Here is a 27614-nt window from a genome sequence, read left to right as displayed (position 1 = left end):
AAACACACTTAGCACCTGAGATACTCAGAGGGAGTTAGAGGCAAAAATCATAGGCAATATTTTGGTTAGGCAAACAGAATCGAGAAACACTCATAGACAAGAGTTCAAAAGTCAATGGGCCGAAGCCAGAGTCAAGTGGCACCGGGGCCTGTTGCCGAAGATCACACAGTCAGATAGTTCACGATTCAACTTAGCCAAGAGTATTTCGATATTGTCAATGTTCGGAAGCAAAAGTTATAAGAAGGAGGGAAGACAAGAGCAAGCCTAGGAAATGAAGAAAAGGGGTTCACCCAGTTTCCTCAAGCAGAACACAGTACCTTTATCCAATGATGCAGCTGGTGCCCTGGCAGTTGTTCCTGTTGGTTTCTCGCAGACCCACGATTCCTGGAGCTTCGTTGTGAAGGAGGACGTCTGAAGGGGGTCTGCACTACACAGGCATGAAGCCGGCAGCAGCGACAACAAATAAAAGGTGCGCTCCTTTAAAAACACAGGAGAGGCTCTTCAAATGGCTATCCGGACCACTACAGCTGTGTGCAGCGATTTCGACCAAGGAAGAGGATCCTCTGGCTATGGAAGACCAGCTGGTTATCCCCACCCGGCTCAAGGGAAGAAGACTCCGGACTGGATCTCTTCTTAGTCGTTGACGGGCAGATGGCTCAGGACTGCAGCAGGGCTTCACCGGGACGGGGTAGTTGCAGCAGCCGTCGTTCTCTCCGCTTCTCTTCGGTTCCATGTAGTTCCAGTGGTGACTCTCTGACTTCTAGCCCAAAAGACCTGCCTTTTATGCGCAAAACCCCCATTCACACAGCCTGGCTGTCAATCACCCAGCAGGGGGGTTGTCCAGCTCGGACAACTACCCTGGCCAATCATGACAAAGTGCGACTTGTGTTTCCTAGGATACCCTGTGCAGGGGGTGACTACACCCCTCCCTCACATTCAGCCCATCTAGACACCCAGGCGCCTTGAGGAGGGCTTCTAGGTAGAAGCCCGCCAAAAGACAGTGAACAAAGAAGGCAAACCTAGTTTGCCGCGCAAAGTAAAACACAAGAAGGAGTTTAACAAAAAGAAATGGCGAATAAACCGGCGCCAAACGAAAAAGGATTTGGTCAAGCGGGTTTAAGGCTAACGCAATAGCCTTCAATGTTACCACGGTTATATAAGATAACCGCAGTAGAAAGTTAGGGTAGATACCACTGCCACCAGCCATGTCTAAATGTTAAAAAGAGCGAAACAATGCTCGACGAGGTACAGATGAAAAGAGTTCAGAGTTAACCCTTCCAGGACTCCATGTAAGATGGGGTGTACTGGATCTGTGGTTATTTTGGACTAAGTAAAGTTAATGGTAACTTTACCCTTTTCTGGGGGACAGTAGTAACCTCAGAAATGGAGTTGGTGGGAAGTCTAAACGACAACCGTGTGCCACGGCACAGAAGGTGCGGTGTGACACACACAAAGAAGGGGGCTACTGAAGTGGTGTGATCCAGAGCCCACAATCCCAAAAACAGGTGAAAACACATAGCAAAACACAAGTAATAGTGGTGAAAAGCTCACACTCTTACCAAGTGGAAAAGAAACAACTCCAGAGATCCAGCAAAGCTGCTGAGGGACTCACTAGGTAAGGGAAACTAGCCATGAAATGAGAATTCTCCCTAACAATTACGAGGGACAGAGTAAATACCCATGCATGGAGTCCATGATGGGATTCGCTGTCATTACTGGCAATGCCAGTGCCGGTAATTAGGGCTTTGTTTGCCGGTAAGGTACCTGGCTTACCTCAGCTCGAGGTAAGCCAAGGTGCCCCACCGGCAAACCTGTAGTCGGGCGGTCTGGTAAAGTGCCGGTATCCACGAATACTGGCACTTTTTTACCGGACCGCCCAACTTGGAATGAGGCCCCTTCATGGATCAAGCACGGTACCATCAGGGCATGTACTCACAAGGTGGGGGCAGACAACAGGCCTTTACTCTGCAGGATCGCACACAGACCACTTGCGAGGATAATTTTTTCAACCGTTTCCGGCCCTCAGTCCGGCTGATTGCCACCAGATTACGAGGGCCGGAGGGACAGAGTAAATCCCCATTCATGGGGTCCCATAGGACTACCAGCACTGACAATGCCGGTAATGAGGGCTTTGTTTGCCAGTAGGGCACCTGGCTTACCTCCAGGCGCTTGCAAGGATCATTGTTTCGACAAGTTTCTGACCCTTATGCGGTCCCAGCAGATGGGGAACATCCTTAAACGCATAATTCAGGAGATGCTGCCGCCCACACCACCACCTCAGCTGGTGCCTGCGCAGCCTGTACCTCCACCACCACCGTTGCCCATGCCTATGGTAGTTCCGGTTGCAGTGCCTACACCTCCAGTTGCAGCGCCTGGGCCCACTCCAGCGGCAGACCCAACGCCTGCTGACCAAGGGGCCCCTTCTAACTCAGGTGGCCAACAAGACACTGATGAGGAGGAGCAGGACACACCTTCTTCGGCGAGGGCATTCCATGATAGGATCGCTGGCCTAGCTGAATACCTGGGCATCCCTCAGCCCCAGAAGGAGCTGCCGGAATCAGGGGTGCTGCAGGAAGTACTCACCGTCAAGGCAGAATCCAGATACGGCATCCCGTTGTAGAAGGACGAGGAGGCTCTGGCGAAGAAGGGTTGGCTCAAAGCCCCCTCTACTCAGCCAACAAATTAAAGACTGGATGCTAAATTCAGGCAGGTGGAGGGCGACACTCTGCTCTTGTCACTTCACCCCCAGCCAGTGTTGTCAGTCATTGCGGTGGCACACATGAACGCCAAGCCTCTGACCTCTATTACGAGCATCTCAACTTCAGCACTATTGGGCAACAAAGAAAAAATGCTCCAGGCCTATGGGAAGAAGGTGTACTCGAATGCAGGCTCCACCTTAGGCAGGCCAACGCTGATGCCATCCTGGCAACTGCTAATCAAAGGCTGTGGAGGGAAATTGCAGACTATTTTCTTCATATACAAAACAGTATTGGAAAGAAGATGTTGATGCAAATATATGCAATGATAATAAAAACTTGACAAAAAAGTGTTTGCACCTTAGAAATGCTGTCTTTTTTTTCTTTATTTAGCCAAAAAATTTATTTGACATGTATTGATGAAATGATCAGGCTTGACTAGACCTTTAACATAACAATATGCATAACTATTCTCACTCCAGTGTATACATATTAAAGGTGCAAATAGAAGAGACGTTCCCCCTCACGTATCACATTTGTTAAATTTCAGAAACTGAACCCTTGCCACTGCCAGAACACTCATTTTTCCTTATGTGCGCAGACCAATTTCTGAACCATGCCATTACGTAAATAAGACTTCTTTGGACATAATTTCTGCAAGTTTCAACATATCTGAAAGCTTAGATTGATTAGTGTTGGAAATGGAGACCCAGATCATACACAATAGTTCAGTACATATTTAAGTAGAATCAACAAGAAGGTATTCTCTTCTTGAAGCTAAGGAATACAGAAATAAGTTGCAGTGGTTCAACGCTACACACATTTAATTCAGTTTCCAAATATCGAGTAAACCTATCAGATCTGAAAGTACTGGAATAGTCTTGAATGTGAGGTGGTTAGATTCTCATTACAACATGCTTTTGGAGTTCATTGCTAAGACAAATACCCCTGCACCACAGTACATTATTACAGGATCCTGCTGATGGCAGGAATTATTTCTGTTTACAGAGTTTCCTAAAGTTGGTGGCTGCTCCAAAGCTATATCTGCAATCAACATAGATGCTAACAGATTGTCGAGCAGCTAGACTCCATGGCCTTATGAGTGCCACCAGCTCTGCAACCTTTGTGGAAGTCACCTGAACTAACTTGCCACTTTTTTTAGACCTCCCCAGGCTCACACACCACCTAGCCCATAACCAGTTTCCTTTTTTATTCCAGGTAACATGATCCATCAATGAAGTAGTCAAAGTCTACCTCGGGGTTGGCCAGATGATTCAGAGACTTTCCAACTTCACAATACGAAGATTGCACTTCTGACAGAAGAGGGGTTGACATTAATGTGCTGCTTATTAAAAAAAAAACTTGCCATTTCAGAACGTACTACTTAAAACTGCAATCAATACATTAGAAAGCACATTAACAGAATATGGTGGTTCACTTACTGAGATGGCCACTCTATTTAACTGAAAGCATAGATGCAAACTAGCTTTCCATGTTAGTGTTGCGTAACCATAGTGCATTGATATGTCGATCTCACCTTGTGGTGAATTTCCAAAGATGGCAACGAGGTGGCTCTATGACGTGTAACTTGTTAACTGAGATGGCTTAGTCTATGCACTAAAACGTAAAAACGAAAATTCTTGTATAATACGATAAAAAGTAACAACTGAAGTGTTGGAAGTCTAAAATCATTACAAAACAATTAGAAATGATTTGTAAAAACAGGTAAGTGTGTATCACAGATGAATTGATTTTACCAATGAGAACATTATTGTATTTTTCCCCATGTACATTGCTAAGCATCGATAACATTGTTTCATTTAAAAGATACACTATGTCACCCATAAGCAATCTTTGTTTCAATAGTCTGTGAACCGAACCACAAAGGCAATGCCACAATTGTGTGCCAAGAAATCCAGCAAAGGCTTCATTATACACCTAGTGGTCAATTGCATTTATGTAAATCCATCTCAGTATCAACAAAAATTTTCATATAGGAAAGTATCAATCGCACAATTGTTTAGGGGGTATATTAATATAGCAGACCAGGGGAACAGGGGGACAGTGGAAATATGGGTGTGGGGAGAAGAATAACAGACAGGCAAGAGGTTTTTCATTCTTCCCATTGTTCTATTGAACCCAAACGTTAATGACCATACTCCAGTCACTTGGCTGGAGCTGTTTCATGGTTTTAGTTACTTTTGGGGTGAAGAATCGTACTACATGTATATCGCAAAAACTGTCCTTAGAGGAAAATGGAATCAGTACTGCAGTTTTGAAAAGACGGAAAAAACAGACCATATCTGCCAATGGTTTGCACCAGCAGTATAACAAAACTGGAGGAGCACTTTATGTCATAGAAGAACTTGGAACATAATTCAAATAATTAGAAAAAATGTAGGGATTTCTAGGTCAGTGACTCAAAGCAATGTGCCTGCCTCTGGACTTTGAACCTCAACGGCATGTTGCTGCCTCTTGACTTTGAACCTCATTGATACAATGCTGTCAATTCCACAATGAATCACATCGTTTTCCTTGACAGTAGACACTCCTTTTGGAGTTCCTGTCAAAATCAGATCCCCCTTTTCCAGTGTGATTATGTCACTGATGTAGCTGATAAGAAAGGGAATGGAGAAAAGCATAGCTTCCGTTTTGCCCTCCTGTTTTAGTTGGTCATTCACTTTTAGCCAGATTGTCAGGCTGTGTGGGTCGGGAATCTTTTCCTTGGGTATGAAGTCGCTAACAGGGCATGATGTGTTGAAGGCCTTTGCCAAGGTCCAAGGCAATCCCCTTTTTTTGCACTCATCTTGAATGTCTCGAGCAGTCATGTCCAGACAGAGAGCATAACCTTCAACGTATTCCATGGCGTCCATTTGCATTATTCCGCTTCCCTTTTTCCCAATCACTACTCCCAGTTCTACTTCATGGTGCAAGTTGTTACTGTAGTATGGCACAAGAACAGGGGATCCTTCTTTCAAATAGGCCGACGGTGGCTTCAAAAACAAGATTGGCTCTGTTTCCACTGCATTTTTTAATTCTCTGGCATGATCGGTATAATTTCTTCCAACACAGATAATCTTTCTACCCCATTCCCAGAACTTTGTTATATTGTTGGGCGAAGCCATTACTTAAATATGAATTTCCAGTTCCTCGGTTGTTGGTTCCAAGGGTTCCAATTTAGCACAAACCTGTAAAACATATACAAAAATATCAATAACTTGAAAAGTATGCCCTAAATGCTCACTCTGCATTGCCCCATGCAATTAATACTTCAAGTTTAAAATCATTTATGATGCCAAAAACAAAAATATCCATCCTTTTTAGAGACACTTGGCACCAAAGGACGACTGCCATAAGTGCAACTGGATCTTGGTCACGTGACCTAAGCCCCACCTGCCTGTCAATCAGTGCTAATCTTTTGGCACCTTCTTGCATTGCCACCCTTTTCCCCTACTTCCAGAACCCTACAGTGTCTTTTCCTTTGCAGTTGGTGAACAGTCGCATGTGGATTTTGGTCATATGCCGTAAGCCCTGCCCCTTCCTTTCTTAACTAGTAGAACAAGGGCATGCCTCACCCGGGTGTCTGAAGTGAAGGGCAGACAAAGAAAAGGGCAATTCCCGTTTGGGCCTGTGTGGACCAGAAGGATCCATGACCAGAACCCTTGCTTCTCTAATACCAGGTAAGCTCCCTCGAATATTTGTTTCATCCTTCTCGCCCTCAACAGCCCATCCCTACCATCACCACACACATCCAACCGCAATGTTCACCAGACACTGCATTGCAGCAACCTCCTAGACCCGATCAGCACTTCATCATCCCCCCCACTGCATGAAAACCGATGCTTGCTAATGTCCGCTCAGCAATCAACCATCCAGCAGAGATCGCCTACCTCATCACCACACATGAATTAGATGCCACCTTCATTACTGAGACCTGGATGATAACCATCTCCACCCCGATCCCAGAAGTCCTCACCCCTAACGGCTACAGAAGTAAAAAACAAGACCGTCCAAACAAAATCGCCAGAGGCCTCGCCATCATTCACAATAGCCATGCATCACCACCATTGGCACTTTCTAACACCTTTCCTGCCACTTCATCATCTCCCCAATGGACTCAGTCACTTTTCACTTCAGCTACGGACCACCAATGCTCAACACCACCTTCTTCAAAGACTTCATGGACTTCGTCACTATCATGTCTCTCCGGCATGACCACAACATCTTCCTCCGCAACTTCAACATCCCTTGCAACCAAGTATCCACTGCTTATTCGACACTCGAACCTCACACAGCACAGGAAAGGTAATATCCTCGACATAATCACCGCCCTGCCCACCCTGCATCACAGCTCTCCAGTCCTGCTCGACTTGTCAGACCATCTGGCAATCCCCTTTGAAATTAGTCACACAACACCAATCAAGCAAACCCATTGTAAACCCATCAAGCAAGCCTTAAGCTCACTCAAGAACTGGAGGCTCTAACAGAGGACCTCGCCAAACTTCACAGCACATGGCTGATTTACCTCAGACGAACCAGGACTGTGCATTGCTTCTCCATGAACTAAACACCACCCTTCACCACCAACATGAACCACCATGCACCAGTGAAACAACACACCCCCAAGCCTAAACCTTTTGCACCCCAGTAAACTCAAGAACTTAATTTCAACAAAACAAATCCGAAAACAAGAAAAAACTTGGTGAAAGTCTTGCAGCACATCTGACCGTGCCCTGCTTAAGGAACTCTGTGCTACACACAGAGGACTGAGCACCAGTGCCAAGGCCAACTACTCACAAAGCACCATAGGCAAGGTAAACAATACAAGCAGAGCACTGTCCTCTTCAAAGACATCAAGCACTGCATCAAATCTCTTCCCAACCAACCCTTACCGTACTCCATCGAAAAAAATCCACAGTCATCAACTCTTTCTTTATTAACAAGATCAGCCTGATCCGCCAACACATAGACACCAATGCCATAAAGTATAGCACATTACACATCCCATCTAGCAAAACGACAACTGCCCGGAGAATGTTCACAACACTCAGTATTGGAAGACCTCACTGCCACTGTAGCATCCCTCAAGGCCACATCATACACAGAGGACATCCTCCCTGCCTCCATACTCAAGACCCTCCCAGAAGCATTCCTGCCTTACCCGACAATCAACAGCTCCCTAACCCAAGGCACTTTCTCCTCGACCTTCAAGACCTAACAAGTCCTCCTGCATCTCATAAAACCAACACTGGACACCAATGACCTCGGCAACTACCGCCCCATCACCCATCTTGGTTTTCTAGCTAAGATCCTTGAGAAAGCAGTGGCCACACAACTATTCCAACACGTCGAAGCCAACAACCTCCTTCAGTCCTACCAATCTGGCTTCAGACCCAGATGCAGCACAGAAACAGCTACCATCAAGGTGATCGACGATGCCCATAAAACTGTCCATCGTGGCCATCCTTGCCTCCCGTTTCTCAACCTCTCAGCAGCATTCGACACAGTAGACCACCAGACAATCTACATCGCTGCATTGGAATCAGCAAAATTGTCCTCAGCTGGGTCTAATCATACCTAGCTAATCGCCACCATTTCATACAAATGGATTCCTCCAGTTCACCCACTATACCCATCGCCTGTGGACTCCTGCAAGGATCCAGCCTCTCCCCTGTGATCTTCAATCTTTACATGTAACTACTCGGAACCCTCCCTGCTCGACACAGCATCCAAATCCACCAATACGAAGATGACACGCTGCTCTACCTCAAGATATCCTCCATCGAAGACATCCACAGGCTCAAGGCATGCCTCACATGCATTCAGTCATGGATGTCCAGTTCTTACTTGAAGCTCAACTCCTCAAAAGCTGAATTCTTACTGCTGAACAACACTGAACACCCTGACATCCAGACCTAGCTCTCTGGTATGAACCTCAAGGGCTTCACGCTCCATCTGGCCACCTATACCAAGTCCCTTGGGTTTGACATTGACAGATAGCTCTACTTCAAACAGCACATAGAAAAAAAGACTCAAATGGCTTGTAAGCAACTTTCCCTCCTGTGGAAAATCAAGCCCTTCATCCCAGAAAACAACTTCAGATCTGCTGTCCAGGCCTTGGTCCTCTCCCACCTGGATGGTGGCAATGCCCTTTTGTAAGGCGTTCTGGTGCCTACCCTACTGCCCCTGAGATGTGTCATGCATACTGCAGCAGGTGTCATCAACTGACTCCACAAATTCGACCACGTCATCCCAACTCTCATCGAACTTCACTGGCTCCTAATGCAAGCCAGTATCATCTTCAAATCCTGCTGTATCATCTTTCACCCTGAAGTCGCCAAGCTACCTCACTGAGAAACTCAGCATCTCCAGAAGGTCTACGATCCACCAGACGTATGGACGTGTGTAAGCTTGAACTCTGCCAGTGCAGGAGGGAAAGCACCAGAAGGCAGGCCTTCTCTGTCTACGCCCAGAGACTCTGGAACCACCTACCAGTCAACATCAGACACACCCCCTTCACTCCCTCACTTCTACAGTTCTGGAAGGAGCTCAATACCCTCCTCTTCAATGAATGGCTCCACCCTAAAACCTCATACCACACACCCTCCACTCAATCTCCATGCTACTTGATACTGGGTGTTCTGCTACCCACTGTTTCCTCACCCGATTGCTAGTAAGGTCCCTTGCTACCAACCTACCTGCCTCCACTCAGCTCCCCGCTCACTTGTTTCTCTGCTTCCCTCCCCATGTTCCTCCCCCTATGATTGTAAAGCGCACTGCTGTTTCCCGAAATTAGGTCTGCGTTCAATAAACACACGAATAATGATAATAAAAGCAAGTCAATGATTTACTATTTTTCTACAGCCAGGGGATCTGTGTACTCTATGGCGTATAAGGAGTGAAACACATACTTTCTAGTCGTTTCAGCTTGCTATTAAGTGTTTTCTTTCACTAGATTTCTTTTAACTGTTTTGCAGTCCATATTAAATATTAGTGACTGCTTTACTGGAAATGTTTTTTCGTTGTAGGCCTTCCTTTAGTTGCTCCATCTTTCAAACAAATGATTTAGGTTTTGAGGTTATTCATAAACTAGGTGTTCTTAGATTGTTCATCTTTATATTTAATTTAGTTCAAATTGCTTTATTATTTTTCTGATGGAATTTACGTAACAATTATATACACATTAGATTATTAAAGAAATATTTAAAAACCAGTAAATAATATGGGGATGAGGTGAAATATACCTTTTCACAAAATGCTGGTTGGAAAGTTAGCATTGGATTAAAAAAATAGAAAGACTGACATGAAATGCATTCATTGGAGAATCATTAGCACACCAAAAAAAAGTGCTAAACAAGTTTATCAGAGAAAATAGCGACATGTATATAGTACAGACAGGTTTGCTTCTTTGCCTTTAATTGGAGAGAGAGAGAGAGAGAGAGAGAATATATATATATATATATATATATATATATGTCACTGAGCAGCAGCGGTCGTTATCCGGCTCATCTGTACATGCCAGGAACCTTTTCAGAGATTGCTGTTTCCTGTTTGCGTGGCGCACGGAAGCCAGAGGCTTATGGAGCAGCCTAAGAGGCAGCGTTGTGCTGGGTCTGGCGGGAAACAAGTAGGAAAAAATTAGAGCGGTTAGTCTGTATGCATGTGTCCAAGTGCATGCATGTATGCAAGAGGGTGTCCAAGTGCATGCATATGAATGATTGCAGTGTGAATGGTGTACATGGAGCGAGTACACTTGTGAATGTTCTGGGTGCTCGTGTGATTGACAGAGAAACTGTCTGGGTGGCTTAATGTTTATGAATGCATATTGTGACAAATCCAGGGTATTCGTCCCTTTTCTCCAAAGAGGAGCCACCCCCATTGAGACTAGGGAGGTGAGCCCACTCTGCAAGAGCCCTTGGGGTTTGGCCAAGCGGAACTTCACTGGGAGTGACTCCCCCTTTGGGGACAAACACTCCCGGGTTGGGGTAACCCTATAAAATCTTTACTCTCAGCCTATATGAAGTCCACAGAAGTTGTAAAGCCGATAGTCTTTTAGTTTGACTGACTACTGAACACTCCTCAGACTTGACATATTATAAACAGAAGCCCTTTAACTCTTGTTTCAAAGAGAACTATAGTCCTCACCTGGAGGAGACTCCCTGACACGGAGCTGAATGGCAGGCGTGGAGAAGCGCAGAGTGGACACTGGCGCTGGAACGCAGAGACTGGAGGCGGGACCACACAGAGGATGTGGTGGGCCCAGAGCCCACAAATACAAAAACACTGGGGACGAAAGCTCCTAAAACCGTGATGAGGGTCCGAACAAGAGAAAGAGCCAAGAATGGTGAGGCCCAGAGAAGGCCACCAAAACTAAAAGCATCTGAAGGCAGGTGCAGACAAACGCCGCTTACACAGGCATCACCAACCTTCCCTGGCAGAAGCGTCACGAGAAAGCAGGCATGTGTGCTGCTAAAGAAGAAGGGAAGTGGGCAGTTGATCACTACAAGGGGGGATTCAAACCCCAAACCCTTTAACCGCTAAGGAGCACGAAAGCAGACCATATCAGGACCGGGGAGTCCTAAGTGACATAAAACAAGATGAGAATATAGAAGACCAAGAGAATCAGATTGCCAAGCCCAAAGGCCGGAATGAAGGAGTCACAAGGGGCTAGATAGCCCGTGCATAGTCGACATCTGAGTAGAGGGGTTCAGAGAGACACAGGAACTGATTACATTGAGAATATTGAATTGCCATGGGTAAACGTCCATGCTACCTCAGAGTAGGAAATCTCGAGGAAGCAAGGTGGGCTTTAAGATAAGCATGGTGGAGGAGGATATATTTGTTACCCCTCTGGAATAAACAATAGACGCTTGGGTCACTTAAGTAATCATAGACTGAGTGACTTTGTACCTTTTTGTATATACAAGGAAGAGGGAGATCTTGATTTGCTTCATAAGAACTGCTGCCATGACCCAGGCCAGGATGGGTCCTGGTGGGAATTTGTATTATGTAGACTGTCTGAAGAAGAGGGGATCAGCTATGAGGGGTTGACAAAACTCCATGGTGAAAGACAGTTTCTTTGTTTCATCTATTAGTAGGGACGGATAGTTTGACAGGTTAGGACAGAGTTGGATATTCTGACATTTTGACAAGCACACACGTTAGTTTTAGTTTCATAGGAAGGGAATTTTCCCTTTTAGCAGTAGAGCTAGTTAAGCGTTTTATTTTTATTTAAATAAAACAAAGTTGAACCATGTTCTCTGATCCGAGTCATACTTCTGGTTCGGCACAGTGTGCATCTGTCTGTTGTGACGACATGGTGGACAGGAAGATATCAGACTGTGGGTCTTTTTAAAGAAAACTATTTATTAAGCAAGTGTAAAGACAAAACAGGGTTTGAGGAACAAAGCGAAGTGTTCAAACACAAATGATTTAGAAGTACACCGCTGTGTGAATAATGTAAACATTCGGTGCACTTCACCAGTGGAGTCAAATGGTGCCCAAGTACAAAAAACATTAAAGCAAATGTGTCTGTCCGAACTAATCCTAAACCTGAAATAACGGTTTCCTGAATCAAATTTTCTTAGAATAGTGTGTTGTCAGAATGGCCAAATCTAATGCTGAAATGAGGAAAAATAACTTAAAGTCCTTCCCATAAGTGTTGAAGCTTTGGGGTTAAAATCTCGAATTTAGGAAAATGTTTTATTGGAGGGATTCCAAGGTGGCCACTGAATAGAAAGGACGTGCTGATGATTGCTCCACCCGAATCAAAACAGCCAAGTCGTGATATAGAGGCCAAGGTGGCCCCCTTCTTACCTTATTGACACCAAAATAGGTCCACATCAACCCCTCACCCCAGCAACAATGTGCGGTGGAGGAGAAACACGACGCGATGTGAGCCGAATGAAGCGAGCCCGGCGCTACCCATCCTGGCATTCAGACGGCCTCCGGTGGAAAGCCACTTACACAGGCCCCTTTTTAACTCTAGTCAGGACCATAGCAAGCCGGGGGGAAAGTTAAGTCAATTGTAAACAAGGGGAAAAGCGCAGAGGCGGGGGCCCGGGTGGGACAGACGTAAATACAGGCAGTGGGAAAGAGGATTTTACCGCACGCAGCCATAGGATGCAATTTCTAATTGCAGAGATCTGAAAGTGGAAACCTCCTGCTCGGAAACAGGTACATTTTCACCTGCTTTTAGTGGTAAATCACGCGCTGCTTTCTAATGTGACTGGCCTACAAAAGGACACTTCAATATTGTACAGCGCTTCAAGGGGGCTATAAGTGGTGACCACAGAATTTCCCAAGGAGAATGGGATATTCAGCAAGCACAAGAAGAGAAAAGTACTTTTGGAAATTTCTGCAAATCCTTGGAGGGCCAGTTATGTTATATAGTCTTGTAAAGCATACCATACGTACGCCCGAAGGCACCTTGGCGCTAAGCAGAGGAAGAGGCAAGAGGGGCATACATACATTTAAAAAAGAAGGGTCCTCAGGGACCGTCGGAAGGCCAGGTGGTTAGAGATTGCTCGAAGTGACCATGGCAGCTGGTTCCATGAATTCAGATTCAGAATCACCCATATCTTTCCTGAGCCCAATGGGTCAAAAAAGGCTTCTCGGTCTGTTACGACTTAGCCTTCAGGGAATGCGCAGACCAGTTGGGACACAAGAAGATAAGAAAACCTTACTACCGACCTGCTGAGAGAGAAAAGAAAACCGAAAAGAAAACCCCTTGGAGAAAACTAGTGTGGGAGGTCAGAAATCTGCCATGTTTTCCAGAAGGCTTAAAAGAAACCGTAATGAAAACAGTGCTACCCCAGCTCACCCAAGGACTTTGCTTACCTGATCACGAGTAACTGATTTTTGATAGGAAAAATGTCCAAGAAATCAGCGAAACTAATCCAAAAGGCAGAAGGGCGGAATAAGGGAGGGCAACAGAATGAACAACTGGAATAAGGAAGATACTTGAACAGCTGTACTCCTACGTCCCGTCCCCTTTCCTCCATCTTGTATGGGCGTCCCTCGCTAGGGACGGGAACAGACCCTTTTTCACTAGAAAAATAACACTTTCCCTTTAAATGTATAAGCGTGCGGGGGTACGGGACTGGAAGCAGGCACTCCGCTAACCCCGCCCACTGGCACCACAACCCAGTCCTCTTTTCTGCATCGACGGGAGCGGAGCGCTTTCACCAGCGCTCCTGGGGGAGGCCTCAAGCCTAGTAATTCCATGTGCTTTCCACAATCTTTTGCTTTTTGCTAATTTTCAAGTTTTGGGAACACTGTTCACAGGTGCCCCAGTCTGTCCCCAGCGCATGTCAGCCACATCTGGCTTCAGCAGGTGCCTGTTGTGCGATGGTTCCTTTCCCACCTCTGATCTGCACGCGCTCTGCCTCCGGTGCCTTGGGGAAGACCACAGATGTGAAGGCTGCTCGGCGTGCAATGCTCACGCTCCTGTCCCTCAAAAACCAGCTTGCGCAGTGGAGAGAGTTGTTCTCCAGGACTCTGCCGGAGACCATTAAGGAATACGTACGCAGGAAGACCAAGAAGGTAAGTGTACGCTTCTCAAAAGCACCCCACACGGGTGACTCCTTCCCGGGGAGAGTGGCCAGTCGGACCCTCGCACCGGCAGCAAGGATACCAAGGCTCTTGTAGCTACTGGCTTAACGGCATAGGGGTCTAAGGGTTCTACCAGTTCCGCCGCTAAGGAACCTAATGGCTCTGGTACCAAGACACATCCCGGAGGGCTCAGCTCTGCTACCAGGCACACACCTGAGGGTGCACCTACATGCAGCAGAGTCAGCACTACCGGACCCATGGTCGAGGGCCAACTGCCTACCAGGCCCACGCCTGAGGTGTAGGGTGGGGCAGAGCTGATGCGTTCAGGCATGCAGATTGAGCCCAGGCCTGCGTCATCTACGGTCCCATGTGCGGAAGGCACAGACAAGATGGCGCCCAGGACAGAAGCTCGCCAATAGGGCAAACTGCAAAAGTGCAAGCCTATGGCCAGGGCAAAGTGGGGTTCTATGACTCCGGTCACGTGGACCACTTCATACCCAACCTTGAGCCTCATTACAACCTTGGCAATGCTGCCAGATTACGAGTGTCGGTGGGACGGAGTAAATCCCCATTCATGTAGTCCTATAGGACTCCCATGAGGGGATTTGCTGTAATTACCGGTCTTTGTTTGCCGGTAAGGCACCTGGCTTATGGTGCCCCACCGGCAAACCCGTAGTCAGGCATTCCCGTAAAGTGCCGGTATCCACGAACACTGGCACTTTTTTACCGGACCGCCCGACTTGGAATGAGGCGCCAGCACGGTACCATGAGGACATATACTCACAAGGTGGGGGCAGACAACAGGTCTTTACCGCGCAGGATCGCACCCAGCCTGCTTGCGAGGATCGTTTATTCGACTGTTTCCGGCACTCGGTCCGGCGGCATTGCTGCCGTATTACAAGTGCCAGAGGGACAGATTGTTTTTTCTGACAAGTTTTTTGACCTTCATGTGGTCTCCGCAGATGGGGAACATCCTTAAAGGCATCATTCAGGAGATGCTGCGTTCCACACTGCCACCTCAGCCGATGCCTGTGCAGCCTGTACCTCCACCACCACCGTTGCTCATGCCTATGATAGTTCTGGTTGCAGCGCCTACACCTCCAGTTTCAGCGCCTGGGCCCACTCCAGCGGCAGACCCAGTGCCTGCGTACCCAGGCGCCCCTTCTAACTCAGGTGACCAACAACGTGAGGAGGAGCAGGACACACCTTCTTCTGCGAGGGCATTCCATGATCGGATCGCTGGCCTAGCTGAATACCTGGACATCCAGAAGGAGCTGCCTGAATCAGGGGTGCTGGAGGGAGTACTCACCATCAAGGCAGAATCCAGATCTGGCATCCAGTTGCAGAAGGACGTGGAGGCTCTGGCAAAGAAGGTTTGGCTCAAGCCCCCCTCTACTCAGCCAACAAATAAAATGCTGGATGCAGAATTCAGGCAGGTAGACGATACTCTGCTCTTGTCAGTTCACCCCCAGCCACTGTCGTCTGTCATTGCGGCGGCAACCATAAACGCAAAGCCTCAGACCTCTACCACGAGCATCTCAACTTCAGCACTACTGGGCAAGGAAGAAAAAATGCTCGAGGCCTACGGGAGGAAGGTGTACTCAAATGCAGGCTCCACCTCAGTCAGGGCAATGCCGATGACATCCTGGCAGCTGCTAATCAACGGCTGTGGAGGGAAATTGCAGACTTCCTCCCGGATATCCAAGCCGACAAACAAGCCTCTTTCAAGGCAGGACTCGCCAAAGTCAAACTTGTGGCACAGGACATCGTGGAAGCCATGGTGGCGCACACAGATGCCACTAGCAGGGCAGTCTGTGTCGCGACTGACACGCGAAGGACGGCATGGCTCAAGGCGACCAGATTCAACCCTGATGTTCAGGACAGAATCCTAGACCTGCCTTTCGAGGGTGACGACTTGTTCCACTCCACCACTGACGAGGAACTCGTTAAAAAAAAGAGCAGCTCACAGACTGCGAAATCCCTGGTCATTCTCACCAAGCCAGCTGCTAAAACCTTCACACAGGGCCACTCTCGATCCGACAGAGGACAGTCCTTTGGCGGTTTCCAGGACTGCCTGGCCAGTCAACTATGTTGCCCAGCCAACATAGGCGAAAACACCAGAAGTCTTCGCACAAGGGCTTTTTTCAGATCCCCAGCACCCCAGTCAGGAGCAAGTTAGCCCTGCACAGTCGAGCTTGGCGCTCACGTTTTACAGACTCATGGGTGATTTCGGTAGTCCCCTTGGGCTTCTGGCTTCCGCTGCCAGCCCCTCCCCCCCCACAGATTGGGATTCTTAAGAGAGATACGTTCCCTTGTGGCAAGTGAGGCCGTGGAGGAGGTTCTTCTCCCTCAGCAGGTGCAGAGCATTTACACCTGCATTTTTGTTATTCAAAAGAAGAACTAGGCGGGCCTGCAAGTGGTCCTAGATCTTTCCTTCCTGAATCTGTACCTACCTCTGCAGAAGTTCAAAATGGTGACGCCATCTCTTATAGCGGAGACGCTTTGTGGGGTGGGGGGGACTGGACGTGCTCCCTGGATCTGAAAGACGTATATTTGCACGTCCCCATAGTGCTGCCTCATCGGTCCTTCCTCAGGTTCCAGCTCATGGGTTTTTATTTTCAATACAAGGTGTTGCCATTCAGTCTGAACTCAGTGCCGAGGGTATTCACAAGACTGATGAACGCTGTGGCGGCCCTGATCAGGTCGGAGGGCCTCCATATATATTCTTACCTCAACGACTAGTTAGTCCGAGGGGGGGGTCCCCAGAGCAGGTCAGGTACTCAGCGGGCAGACTCATGACTAAACTGTACAAACTGGGGTTCTCTATCAATTTCCAGAAGTCTCAGCTCTACCCTACACAAACACTTGTGTTTATGGGGCTGCTGTGGGATACTCTGAAGCAGAAGGTGTTCCTCACAAGGGAGAAAGTGGTGGCGATCAAATCTTCCGTTGCTCACTTCCTCAGCAGAACCGTAACTATGGCCTGGCTGGGAGTACTGGTGGTATGCCTCCTGGCTTTCCCATACAGCAGGCTGTGAATGAGGAGGCTGCAGCCGCATTTTTCAGCTTCATGGGACCAGAAGTCAGGTCATCAAGGAGCCCCGGTCACTATACCCGTGCACCTGCAGCAGGACCTCACTTGGTGGGGGCAGGATGCGAACCTCATGGTGGGCAAGCCATTCAGACCTCCGGCGGATCATACTATAACTACGGATTCCTCACTCCATGGGTGGGGCACTACCCTGGGGACACATTCTGTGCCCGTTCTGTGGTCCCAGACCGACCAACAAAATCACATCAACTGGCTGGAAATGATGGCCATTTGGCTCGCACTCAAAGCATTCCACCCACTCACCAGGAGCAGAGCAGTTAACATTCGGATAGACAACTCTACCTGCATGTACTACCTCAACAAGCAGAGGGGCACCAGATACCTGCTCTTATGCAGGCTGGCCCTCAGCATCTGGAAGTGGGCGATTGCACAGGACATCTGGATCTCAGCGGTTCATCTGCTGGCGGAATCTAACCATGAGGTGGACAGACTCAGTCGGTTGGGCACCAACGACTACGAGTGGCAACTGAACAAGAGAGTCCTTTGTGACATTTTTAGCAGGTGGGGTCACCTGGTCACAGACCTGTTTGCGACGGAGAGCAACCAGACTTGTCAGCAGTTTGCATCCTGGTGGGGAGAAGAGGGCGTGGCTCCCTCTTGGACACGCTTCAGATCCCCTGGGACAGGATGTGGGCATATGCATTTCCTCCTGCCCCTCTCTTCCACAAGGTTGTTTGTAAGATCAGGGAAACCCAGGGGCTGCGTCTCATTGTCATAGCGGCTCAGTGGCCGGCTCGGCCATCATTAGACCTCGGACAGCTGTCAGTCCAGCCACAAGTCCCTCTTCTGTTTGGGAATTGCCCACTCCTGGCGCAGCAGGGAGTCCGGGGGCGGTCCTTCACCCCTGCCCAGAGAGGCCTAGCAGCCTGGTACCTGAGCAGGTGACTCTCCAACATCTCTGGCTGTCTCGGGACAAGCTAAAAATCATCTAGGGAGCCAGGAGTCAGGCTGCTCGAATGCAGTACAAAAGCAAATGGACCAGGTTCTGCTTCTGGTCCAAGGAAAATGGAGTGGGCCTGCTATCTTGCACATTGGATTCAGGTGTCTTTCTCTGCGTATTTAGCCAGATCAGGGGTCCAGGCTGACATCTGCCGGACATACCTAGCAGCCATTGGCGCATACAGGAACCCAATCCAGTAGTGAAGAAGGAAGATGCAGTGAAGGCTCTTCACTGTTTAGACATCAGAAGAACATTAAAATTCTATCTTCACAGAACCCATGACTTTCGCAAGACGGATGCCTTATTTGTCACATTTGGCGGGTCAAGGCCTGGACAGCAAGCGTCCAAAGCTTCGATAGCTAGATGGATGAATGCAGCCATCAAGGAGGCATACAAGGCTCAGCACAAAGAATCACAAAGGGGCATGCACGCTCATGCCGTCAGGGCCAAGGCAGCGGCTATTGCCTTTCAACGTCACGTACTGTGGCAAGTGATTATCAGGGCAGCGACATGGGCCACCCCATTGGCCATCTGCAAGCACTTCTGTCTGGATGCCGGGGCTGATGCAGCATTTGGCCAGGCTGTCCTTCGTGATCGGTTTGCCTAGAGTGTCAAGCTCTCCTCCCCAGGGCGGTTCTATCAGTTGTAGTCACCCATACAGGATAGATGAAAGGGGACGGGATGTAGGAGTAACTGTTACTCACCGGAGTGACTAACGTACTCCTAGTCCATAGTCCCCCTTCCTCCATACGTCCCACCATTTTTCCCCCTAAAAAAAGAACAGCAAGGTTGAACAGTTAAAACAGCCAACACATCAAAGGGGACCGAGGTGTGGCGCCGTTGGGTGGGGTTAAGGGAGTGCATGCTCCCAGGGCCACACCCCACGCGCATATAAATTTAAAGGGAAAGTGTACATTTTCTGATGAATAAGGTTCCGCTCCCGTCCTTAGCGAGGGACACCCCTACAGGATGGAGGAAAGGGGACTAGGAGTATGTTAGTCACTCCGGTGAGTAACACTTAATTTTTTCATCATGGACAGCGACAACACTTTCAGCAGATGATTCGCCTGCAAGTGTGACAGTTAATATATTTATATATTTATTTGTATATAGTTCAACAAACTTTTAAACACTACATTAAAATATCAATCAAATCAAATCCTGTCAAATATAAGTTGCCATACAAGTACCGATACAAGTACAGATAAAATACAAGTACGGGTAAACACACAGGTGCGACAGTTGAATCACATAATACACAGAGTACAGTTTCCGAATACAATTTCGAGGTGCAGTTTTAGGACTCTGTATCCTTTACTTCCACTTTATCTTACACTTACCAGGAATCCAAGTTTTACCAGTTCTGTCTAGGCTTACGTCTACATTAAGGCAGCATTATTCACTTATCGCAACCCCAGTTGTGGTGCTCGTCATAAGTCTACAGACCAAACATAGTGGTACTAAAATCATCTGAGTCGCCCTACAAGGGCACTCAATAAATACATGATTATTAAAGCAGAGCGAGCATGCATATACAATACTCACTACGGGTCTGTTAATTCCAGGGAGATATAACCGTCTCCCTGTATAGTTCAGATTCAACCAGACCTAGCACCCAACCTAGGTTCATTAGTAAACATGTCACGATTTTCTTTCGCCAACTTTTTGATCACTGTGGACCAGACACTAAATAGAGCAAACTTAATTCTCTCCGAGTCTGAGTTTATGCAATAGTTCCAGAAACCATCGTCCTTTATCACTTCATACACATGCAAGAATCACCCCAGCATTGTCATACACACATCACTTAGCTTTTTACATTGTGTAAGGACATGGCAGGGTGTTTTCCAGAACCCCACGTTCCCTGCACATACGGCATATCCGTTCCCCTTCTGGCATCTAACACCTAGTGCTGAGGAAAATCAGCAGTTGTGTATTCGTAATTTCAGAAGAAATAGCTGCATTACATGGGACAGACATTGTCTCAAATATTTTTGTGTTTGCATATAGGTATGAATAACATTCACTGCATACTTATAACCGGTAAGGGTAGACAGGTGCAAATAATTGTTGGTCCAATCCTACTTTCTCAGTCTGGTTTTATACAATAGCATCAGAGGATGGGCCCTCGTCCCCAGTTTAAAGTCGGGTTGCCAACCTATCCACTCATATCTTTGCCATTTGGTTACCATATTCTAAATCCGAGTATTAGTGTGACCATCAGGCTCTTTTAAGATGGCCAATAGTGTACACCGTGGGCGGGAATTTGTTTTTATATGCAAAAGACACTGTCTCACCCTCAACTGGCCTTTCAGTGAAACCAGCCCCAGTTCTAATCGCAAGTACTCCATCGGCGTTGAGTTGCTCAATTTTAATACCCTTTTCCAAAAGTAACCGTCGAGGCCATCCAGCCACTTATAATCGCCCATACTAAGTGCCTCCAACCCATATGATATGATATGGCATTTATAACGTGCCTATACACACGTTTTTCATACCACCATTGGGCAGAAGCACTGAGAGTAGAGCTCATCCAGAGTATAACCAACTGCTTTAGCCGTAAAGGATACTTATTAATGCAGTAATTTATCTAGCCTTTATACTCTGTCTCTTTTAATTTCCTTATAGGACCTCCTTGCACCCATCTCCAGGCCCAAGTAAGGGTAAGAGTCCACATAGTCGATCTTACCTAAACTGGTGTCAAGGCCCATGTGCTGAATTCTTTTAGGGGAGATAGTCATAACCTTAGTCTTCCCCAAATTGATGGTTAAATCATTATCTCCAGCGAACCTTAATAAGGTCTCAAACATGGCTGGGCACTGGCGAAGGTGTGGTTAAACATGACTAGATGGTCCGCATATAACATGCACGGAATGGAGCAATTGGCAATCTTTGGGTAGCATCCTGTTTCCTCCTTAAAACTTTGAGGAAGGTCTGCCATATATAGGTTATACAGGAAAGGCGCCAACGGGCATCCCTGTTTCACCCACCCTAGATATTTTTACCTTTTGAGACATAGTGCCCAGATCATCTAGTCGGACACAAGCATCAGTATTTTGGTGCAAGCCCCTGATTGTGTTCAAAAGGCCGTCCGGGCATCCCCATCTTTTCATTTTATCCCAAAGCTTCTCCCGGTTGACACCATCGAATGCCGCCCGGAAATCTACTAAGATAACATAGAGGGTTGCCCCCTCTTTAGCCGAAGCTCTCCAGATAAGAACATTTAATACCCTCAAGTTATGTATTGTACAACTTCCAGGCTGAAACCCTGTTTGGGTAAAGTGGAGTAGATTTGTGCTTGCCACCCAACTCCGTAGAGCCCTCAGAAGAAGTGTAGAAAAAATCTTCCGGTAACGTCCAGGAGGGACAGCAGTCGGAAATTGTCCAGGATGAGCCGGTCCCTTCTTATGCACCGGCACAAGTACAGACTGCTGCCACGATGTAGGGATAGTTTGGGCGTGGCACACTTTGTCAAGCAGAATCTTTAGTATTCGTGCCCACCTCCCAGGGTTTTCCTTTAGGACCACATTGGCCAACCCATTCGGTCTGGGTGCCCTTGAACCTTTGAGCTTCCGGATTACCTCCTCTGTCATCTTTCCCCATTTTCAAGCCCCATCCCTTCAGCAGAAAACCCGGGGGACCGGAAGCCAGCTGTCCACCCCCTCTCTCCGCTATATACTCCATCCACCCACCTTCCTGTATAGGGTTTAAGGCCTTGGTTCTAGGACCAGCTCTAGCTTTGGACAGTTCTTCCCATATTTTCTTAGGCTGTCCTCTACATAATACCATAAACGTGTTGCCATTGGGTATTTAGAGTTGAACATTTCCAACTTTTTAGCCAGCGCAAGTAATTACTTTTTATCGCCTTTACTTTACAGGCCCTCTTCCCAAGAGGATTGGCAGGCCCACCTGAGGCTCCGCCGCATCTGTCTCTTGGCGTCTCTAATAGCTCTATCAAACCTATGTATGCGTTTGGTGCACCCAATAGTGGTGGCCCTGGCAGAAGTGCCGGTCTTCATTGCTAAATCCTTCATCCAAGCCTCACTTTCATTGGGTCCAAGCATAGCCAGGCTTTCAACTGCTCCATCCGTAAGTACACTAATGTACTCACCCACCTTGTGGATTTGTCGTTGTGCCCAATGAATACAATTAACTCTCTTGGAAAATGACAAACCTGCACCTCCCGAAGACCTCTCATAGGGGGAGTCAATATTAAGGTTAATAGCCAGAATGTTATGGTCGCAATACTCATTGTGGATTATCCTAAGGTCCATAACGTCCATCAAACAGCGATAATTCCCAAAGTAATAATCTAGCGTCGAGTGACACCGATTCCCCTTCCACATGTATTTCCCAGGAATGTCGCCCTTAGTCTGGCGCCATTAAGCATTGTCAATTCCCAGGATCACAAAAACTTGGTCCATCTCTTACCTTTTTTGTTGCCCCTTTGTTGCAGCATAAAACTCTGCTCAGCAACATTTTGACAGGGAGCGCATAGTAATTAATCTATACATTTGGCATTAAGATCACCACCCAAAATTACATGGTGATCCCCATCAACCCTACTGTACTCAGTAAGTATCTCTTCAACCTGTTTGAGCATCGTTTCCGTATTGTCTAAGCCCGGGGGATCTGTATACATTCATCAAAAGCATCTTCCACTTCTTGCCACCACAGTCAACCCACACCTCAACAGCCAGCAAGTTTATTCCTCTGGTCACTAATTGAACTCTATGAGAGCTAATATTATGGCTCACCTCAATAGCGAGGCCTCCAAAAGGGCGGCCTATGGGCCCTTTATTTTCCAGTACTTGAAACACCTGGTAATCGTCAACCAGCAAAGCACAGTCCAACCAGGTTTCCTGGAGAATATATCGTATTCCACTAAGTTCACACTAGACCCTTCATCAGCCAGTAAGTGGTTGAACCCCCTGGTGTTCCAACTGGAAATCTTCAGGGGTCATCATGGCCCTAAATGGCTCTCCTCCTGTGGCGTCCTATTCTGGAGGAGCATAGCCCATTATATAGCTTCATAACCCACCTGAGGTGGCTCTGGAGGAACATGAGACCAGGCAGTACCACCTAAGTTATTTGTCATCCTACCCTCCCAGGAGCCAGCTTTCCCAGTCCTATAAATACCCTCCCCAGATGGATTAGGACACTTTGGGACAGTATACAATTCATTACAAATAGTTAATTTCAGCCCGAGACACACACATTTCCTGCATTAGCACACAAAAGGGACACAGTGGCAGTTGAAATAAACCGAATCAAGACCCAGTTAGTTGGACTCCCCCATTTGGGGAGTTCCAGTTGGGCCATGTTGGTAGAAACAATCGAAGATAGCCATGTTGTATTTGCCCAGAGGCGGAGCAAGGTTGATCTATTCAAAAACGGGCTACTGTTTGTGGGCTGTAGCTCCTCCAGTTTTACGGAGTTCCCAGGCCTCATTGGGCTCCATACTCTATTTCCAGTAGACAGACTAATGGGGCTGCATGTAGTTGGGACAGGCACCCCCCGGTATTCGATGTCATTCATTGTCCTCCTGTACCAGTTCCTTCCACTATCCGGTGGGGATGCTCCCCCTGAAGTTGAATACAGAAGTAACATAGGAATAAAAGTTGGTGGACACGGATTAGCCCGAAGCCGCCTATGCAGGGGGTAGGTACCATCTTTACTCCCCACGACATGACTAGCTGCTTTCCTCGTGTTGGTTTTTCCTGAACCTACTTTAGTATGCGTTGTGGGGATGACAAACTCTGGATCAGTTGGGCGCTGGTAGGGTATGGTGGTCCAATGGTCGCTGTTGAGTGATTTGATCAATTATGTGGTCCAGTCAGGTCATAGTCATTCATTTGTTTTTTTTGGTTAGTTAGCATCAAAGAAAACATCATTGTAGAAATGAATGACACGTTTTTGACATGGTAACTTGCTACACAGCCGACGCGCGTTTCAACCTAAGTCTTTTTCAAGGCTGTGATTTGGTGATGTGCACCGTGAAGTGACACAGTGATACCCATTGTTATTTATATATATATATATGGGATACATTACTCACCGTAATCGTATTTCTGATGCTTGTATCTGCTTAGATTCACATGCTGTGCATAGGCCGACATCTAGTGGAAGCTGCGGAGTATTACAGTTTGTTTTTCGAAAGTCGAAAATGGGCGTCGACACAGGCGTGCCAGTAATACTATCCCTAGTGTGACGTCCACTGTACCCAAGATCCCTCACGCGTGTAGGATCCTCAGATTGTATTTTTTCTGACATGAGGAAGCATGAGGAGTAGCGTGAGTACAGATAATCCAAGCAGATAGACAGAAAAGGTAAGACTACAAGCAATCATGCGCCTTCTCTCGGAGGGGAGGAAGGGTGGGTCGCATGTGAATCTAAGCAGATACAAGCATCAGAAATACGATTACGGTGAGTAATGTATCCCTTCTGAGGCTTGTGGAATCTGCTTAGATCACATGCTGTGCATAGATTAGCGAGCAGTACCAGAAGAAGGAGGTGGGATGTGAGAAGGGTCATGAGCAAACAGGTGTCTTAGAACCGCTTGTCCCACTTGTGTATCTGTCTTGGAATGAGTGTCAATGCAGTAATGCTGAGTAAAAGTGTGAATAGAGCTCCAAGTAGCCGCTTTGCAAATGGTGTCGAGGGGAACATTTGCAATGAAAGCCAGAGTGGCACCAATGCCTCTAGTAGAGTGGGCCCTTGGCGTAAAAGGCAGAGTCTTGTCAGAAAGAGAGTAACACAGCTGTATACAGTTGATAATCCACTTCGAGATAGCGCCCTTAGAGACGCGATCCCCCTCTCTGCCTGTAGCTACGGAGACAAACAGTTGATCTGTTTTCCTTAGCGGTCTGGTTTTATTTACATAGTATAGGACCGCCCTACGCACATCTAGGGTGTGTAGTTTCACCTCAGCCGAGCTTTGCGGGTTCTGGAAGAAAGCCGGAAGCTCGATGGACTGGTTTACATGGAACTTGGATATGAATTTAGGTGAGAACCTAGGGTGTGTGCGTAAAACCAGTTTGTCCTTGTGGATAGTAAAGAAAGGATCCTGCACTGACAGAGCCTGAATTTCACTGACCCTTCTTATGGAGGTAATGGCTACTAAGAAGGCCGTTTTATAAGTCAGGTGTTTGAGACTACTTTTATGCATGGGTTCGAATGGGGGTCCCATGAGCTTAGCTAGCACCACGTTGAGGTCCCATCCTGGCGGTGGGTTCGAAATAGGAGGGTGAAGTCTCTTTACTCCTTCCATGAAGGCTTTAACCACTGGTACTTTCCACCACGAGACCTTGTTATGGGATGTGGTGTAAGCCGAGAGGGCTGCCAGGTGTACTTTCAGCGAGTTAAAAACCAACCCTGCATCCAGCAGGTGGAGCATGTATGTCACAACGTTGGAAGGAGTGCAATCAACCGGGTTGATTTGTTTATTCTGGCACCAGATAACGAATCTTTTCCACTTATCAAAGTAACAGTGCCTTGTATTTGGTTTCCTGGACTCCTTTAGAATGTCCATACACCTCTGTGGTAATTTGAGATGTCCAAACTCTATGACTTCAGGAGCCATGCTGCTAGGTTCATAGAGTTGGGTTCCTGATGCACTGTTTGACCCTGTTGCTGGGACAGTAGGTTGTACCAGGCTGGGAGTCTGATGGGTTCGCACACCGCCATCCTGCGTAGGTGTGGAAACCATGGTTGTCTCGCCCACATGGGAGCAACTAGGATGAGCGTCATAGATTCCTTGTTCATCTTGTACACCACCTTCCTGATGAGAGGAGTTGGTGGAAAAGCGTACGCAAACATCCCTGACCAGTTCATCCACAGGGCATTCCCTTGGGAGTCCGGCTGGGGGAACCTGGATGCAAATCCTGGGCATTGTTTGTTTTCGCTTGTGGCGAATAGGTCTATAGTGGGGAAACCCCACTGAGAGAAGAGATTTCTTACTACGTCTCTGTGAAGGACCCATTCGTGTTCTTCTGGGAGGGAGTCTCTGCTTAGAGCATCCGCTAGGGAATTGAGCTCCCCTGGAACATGTTGCGATGACAGGAAGATGTTCCGTCTGAGTGCCCATATCCATATTTTCTGGGCAAGCTTGGACAGATTTGGCGAACGAGTCCCCCCTTGCTTGTTCAGATAGAACATGGCTGTCGTGCTGTCCGTCCTGATCTGCACCGACAAGTTCAGTAGATGGGGCTCGAACGCCCTTAGCGCTCGGAATACTGCCAGAAGCTCTAGCAGATTGATGTGGTTCTTGGCTACTGAGTGAGACCAGAGACCCTGAGCTGTGTGGTGGAGATGGTGAGCTCCCCACCCAGTCAGGCATGCATCTGTAGTCACCACGGCTTGTACTTCGGGATCGTAAAAGGGTTTCCCCTTTGCGAGATTCTCTCTTGTCCACCAGTGTAGGCTCTGTACGAGTGTTGGCGAAACGACCACTAGATCGTCCCAATGACCACTTGCCTGAGACCACTGTTTCGCCAACCATTCCTGCATGGGACGCATGCGCAGACGCGCGTGGGGGACCAGGTAAATGCATGACGCCATCATGCCCAGTAACCGCATAGCTTTGCGTACTGTTATCTGTTGACCTGACTGATAATGCGGAATTTGCAGAAGTATATTCCGAATTCTCTCTTCCGAAGGGAAGGTCAATCCTTTCTGAGTATCTAGGATAGCTCCTAGAAACTGTTTTGAGGTGCTTGGCACCAGACTTGACTTTTTCTCGTTGATGGAGAAGCCTAATTCGTGGAGGAGGTAGATAGTCCTCTGAATGTTTGACCTGCAAATTCCTGGGGTTTCCCCCGTTATGAGCCAGTCGTCCAGATAAGGGTACACCGGGATTGCTTCCCTGCGTAGGTGTGCAGCCGCCACCGCCAGTACCTTGGTGAATACCCTTGGTGCTGAAGCTATCCCGAAGGGCAGTACCTTGAATTGGTAGTGGCGACTGTCCACCTTGAAGCGCAAGTACTTTTTGTGCGCTGGGAGCATGGAAATATGAAAATAAGCATCTTTCATATCCAAGGTTGCCATGTAATCCCCCTTTTTTAGGAGGGGGATTACCTCTTGTAGCGTGGTCATACGGAATTTTTGGGGCTTGACATATTTGTTGGCAGGCCGTAAGTCCAATACTGGGCGCATTGTCAAATCTTTCTTTGGCACAAGGAAGTAAGTTGAATAGATACCCTTGTTTACCTGGTGTCCTGGGACGAGTTCTATCGCGTCCTTTTCTAGCAGAATGGCGATCTCCTCGAGAAGGATCCTTTGATGCTCTAGGGAGTGCACTCTTTGTCGTGGAGGA

General features: G+C 47.5%; 2 protein-coding genes across 2 annotated transcripts in view; one reads left to right on the top strand and one right to left on the bottom strand.

The window, feature by feature from the left end:
* Positions 1–27614, top strand: part of MEIOB (meiosis specific with OB-fold) — a 1713677-nt gene that overhangs the window by 1675619 nt on the left and 10444 nt on the right. The window lies entirely within an intron of this gene.
* Positions 3048–27614, bottom strand: part of LOC138569366 (oxaloacetate tautomerase FAHD1, mitochondrial-like) — a 375217-nt gene continuing 350650 nt past the window's right edge. The window contains exon 2 of the mRNA XM_069647290.1: positions 3048–5884. Within this exon, the coding sequence (XP_069503391.1) occupies positions 5117–5821 (705 nt within the window). The 5' untranslated portion in view covers positions 5822–5884 and the 3' untranslated portion in view covers positions 3048–5116. The remainder of the gene's footprint in view (positions 5885–27614) is intronic.

This window comes from Ambystoma mexicanum, chromosome 2q, assembly GCF_040938575.1.
Source record: "Ambystoma mexicanum isolate Mex_15411 chromosome 2q, UKY_AmexF1_1, whole genome shotgun sequence".
Classification (NCBI taxonomy): domain Eukaryota; kingdom Metazoa; phylum Chordata; class Amphibia; order Caudata; family Ambystomatidae; genus Ambystoma; species Ambystoma mexicanum.
The sequence above is the reverse complement of the archived record's forward strand: the minus strand, read 5'-3'. Positions and strand labels throughout refer to the sequence as shown.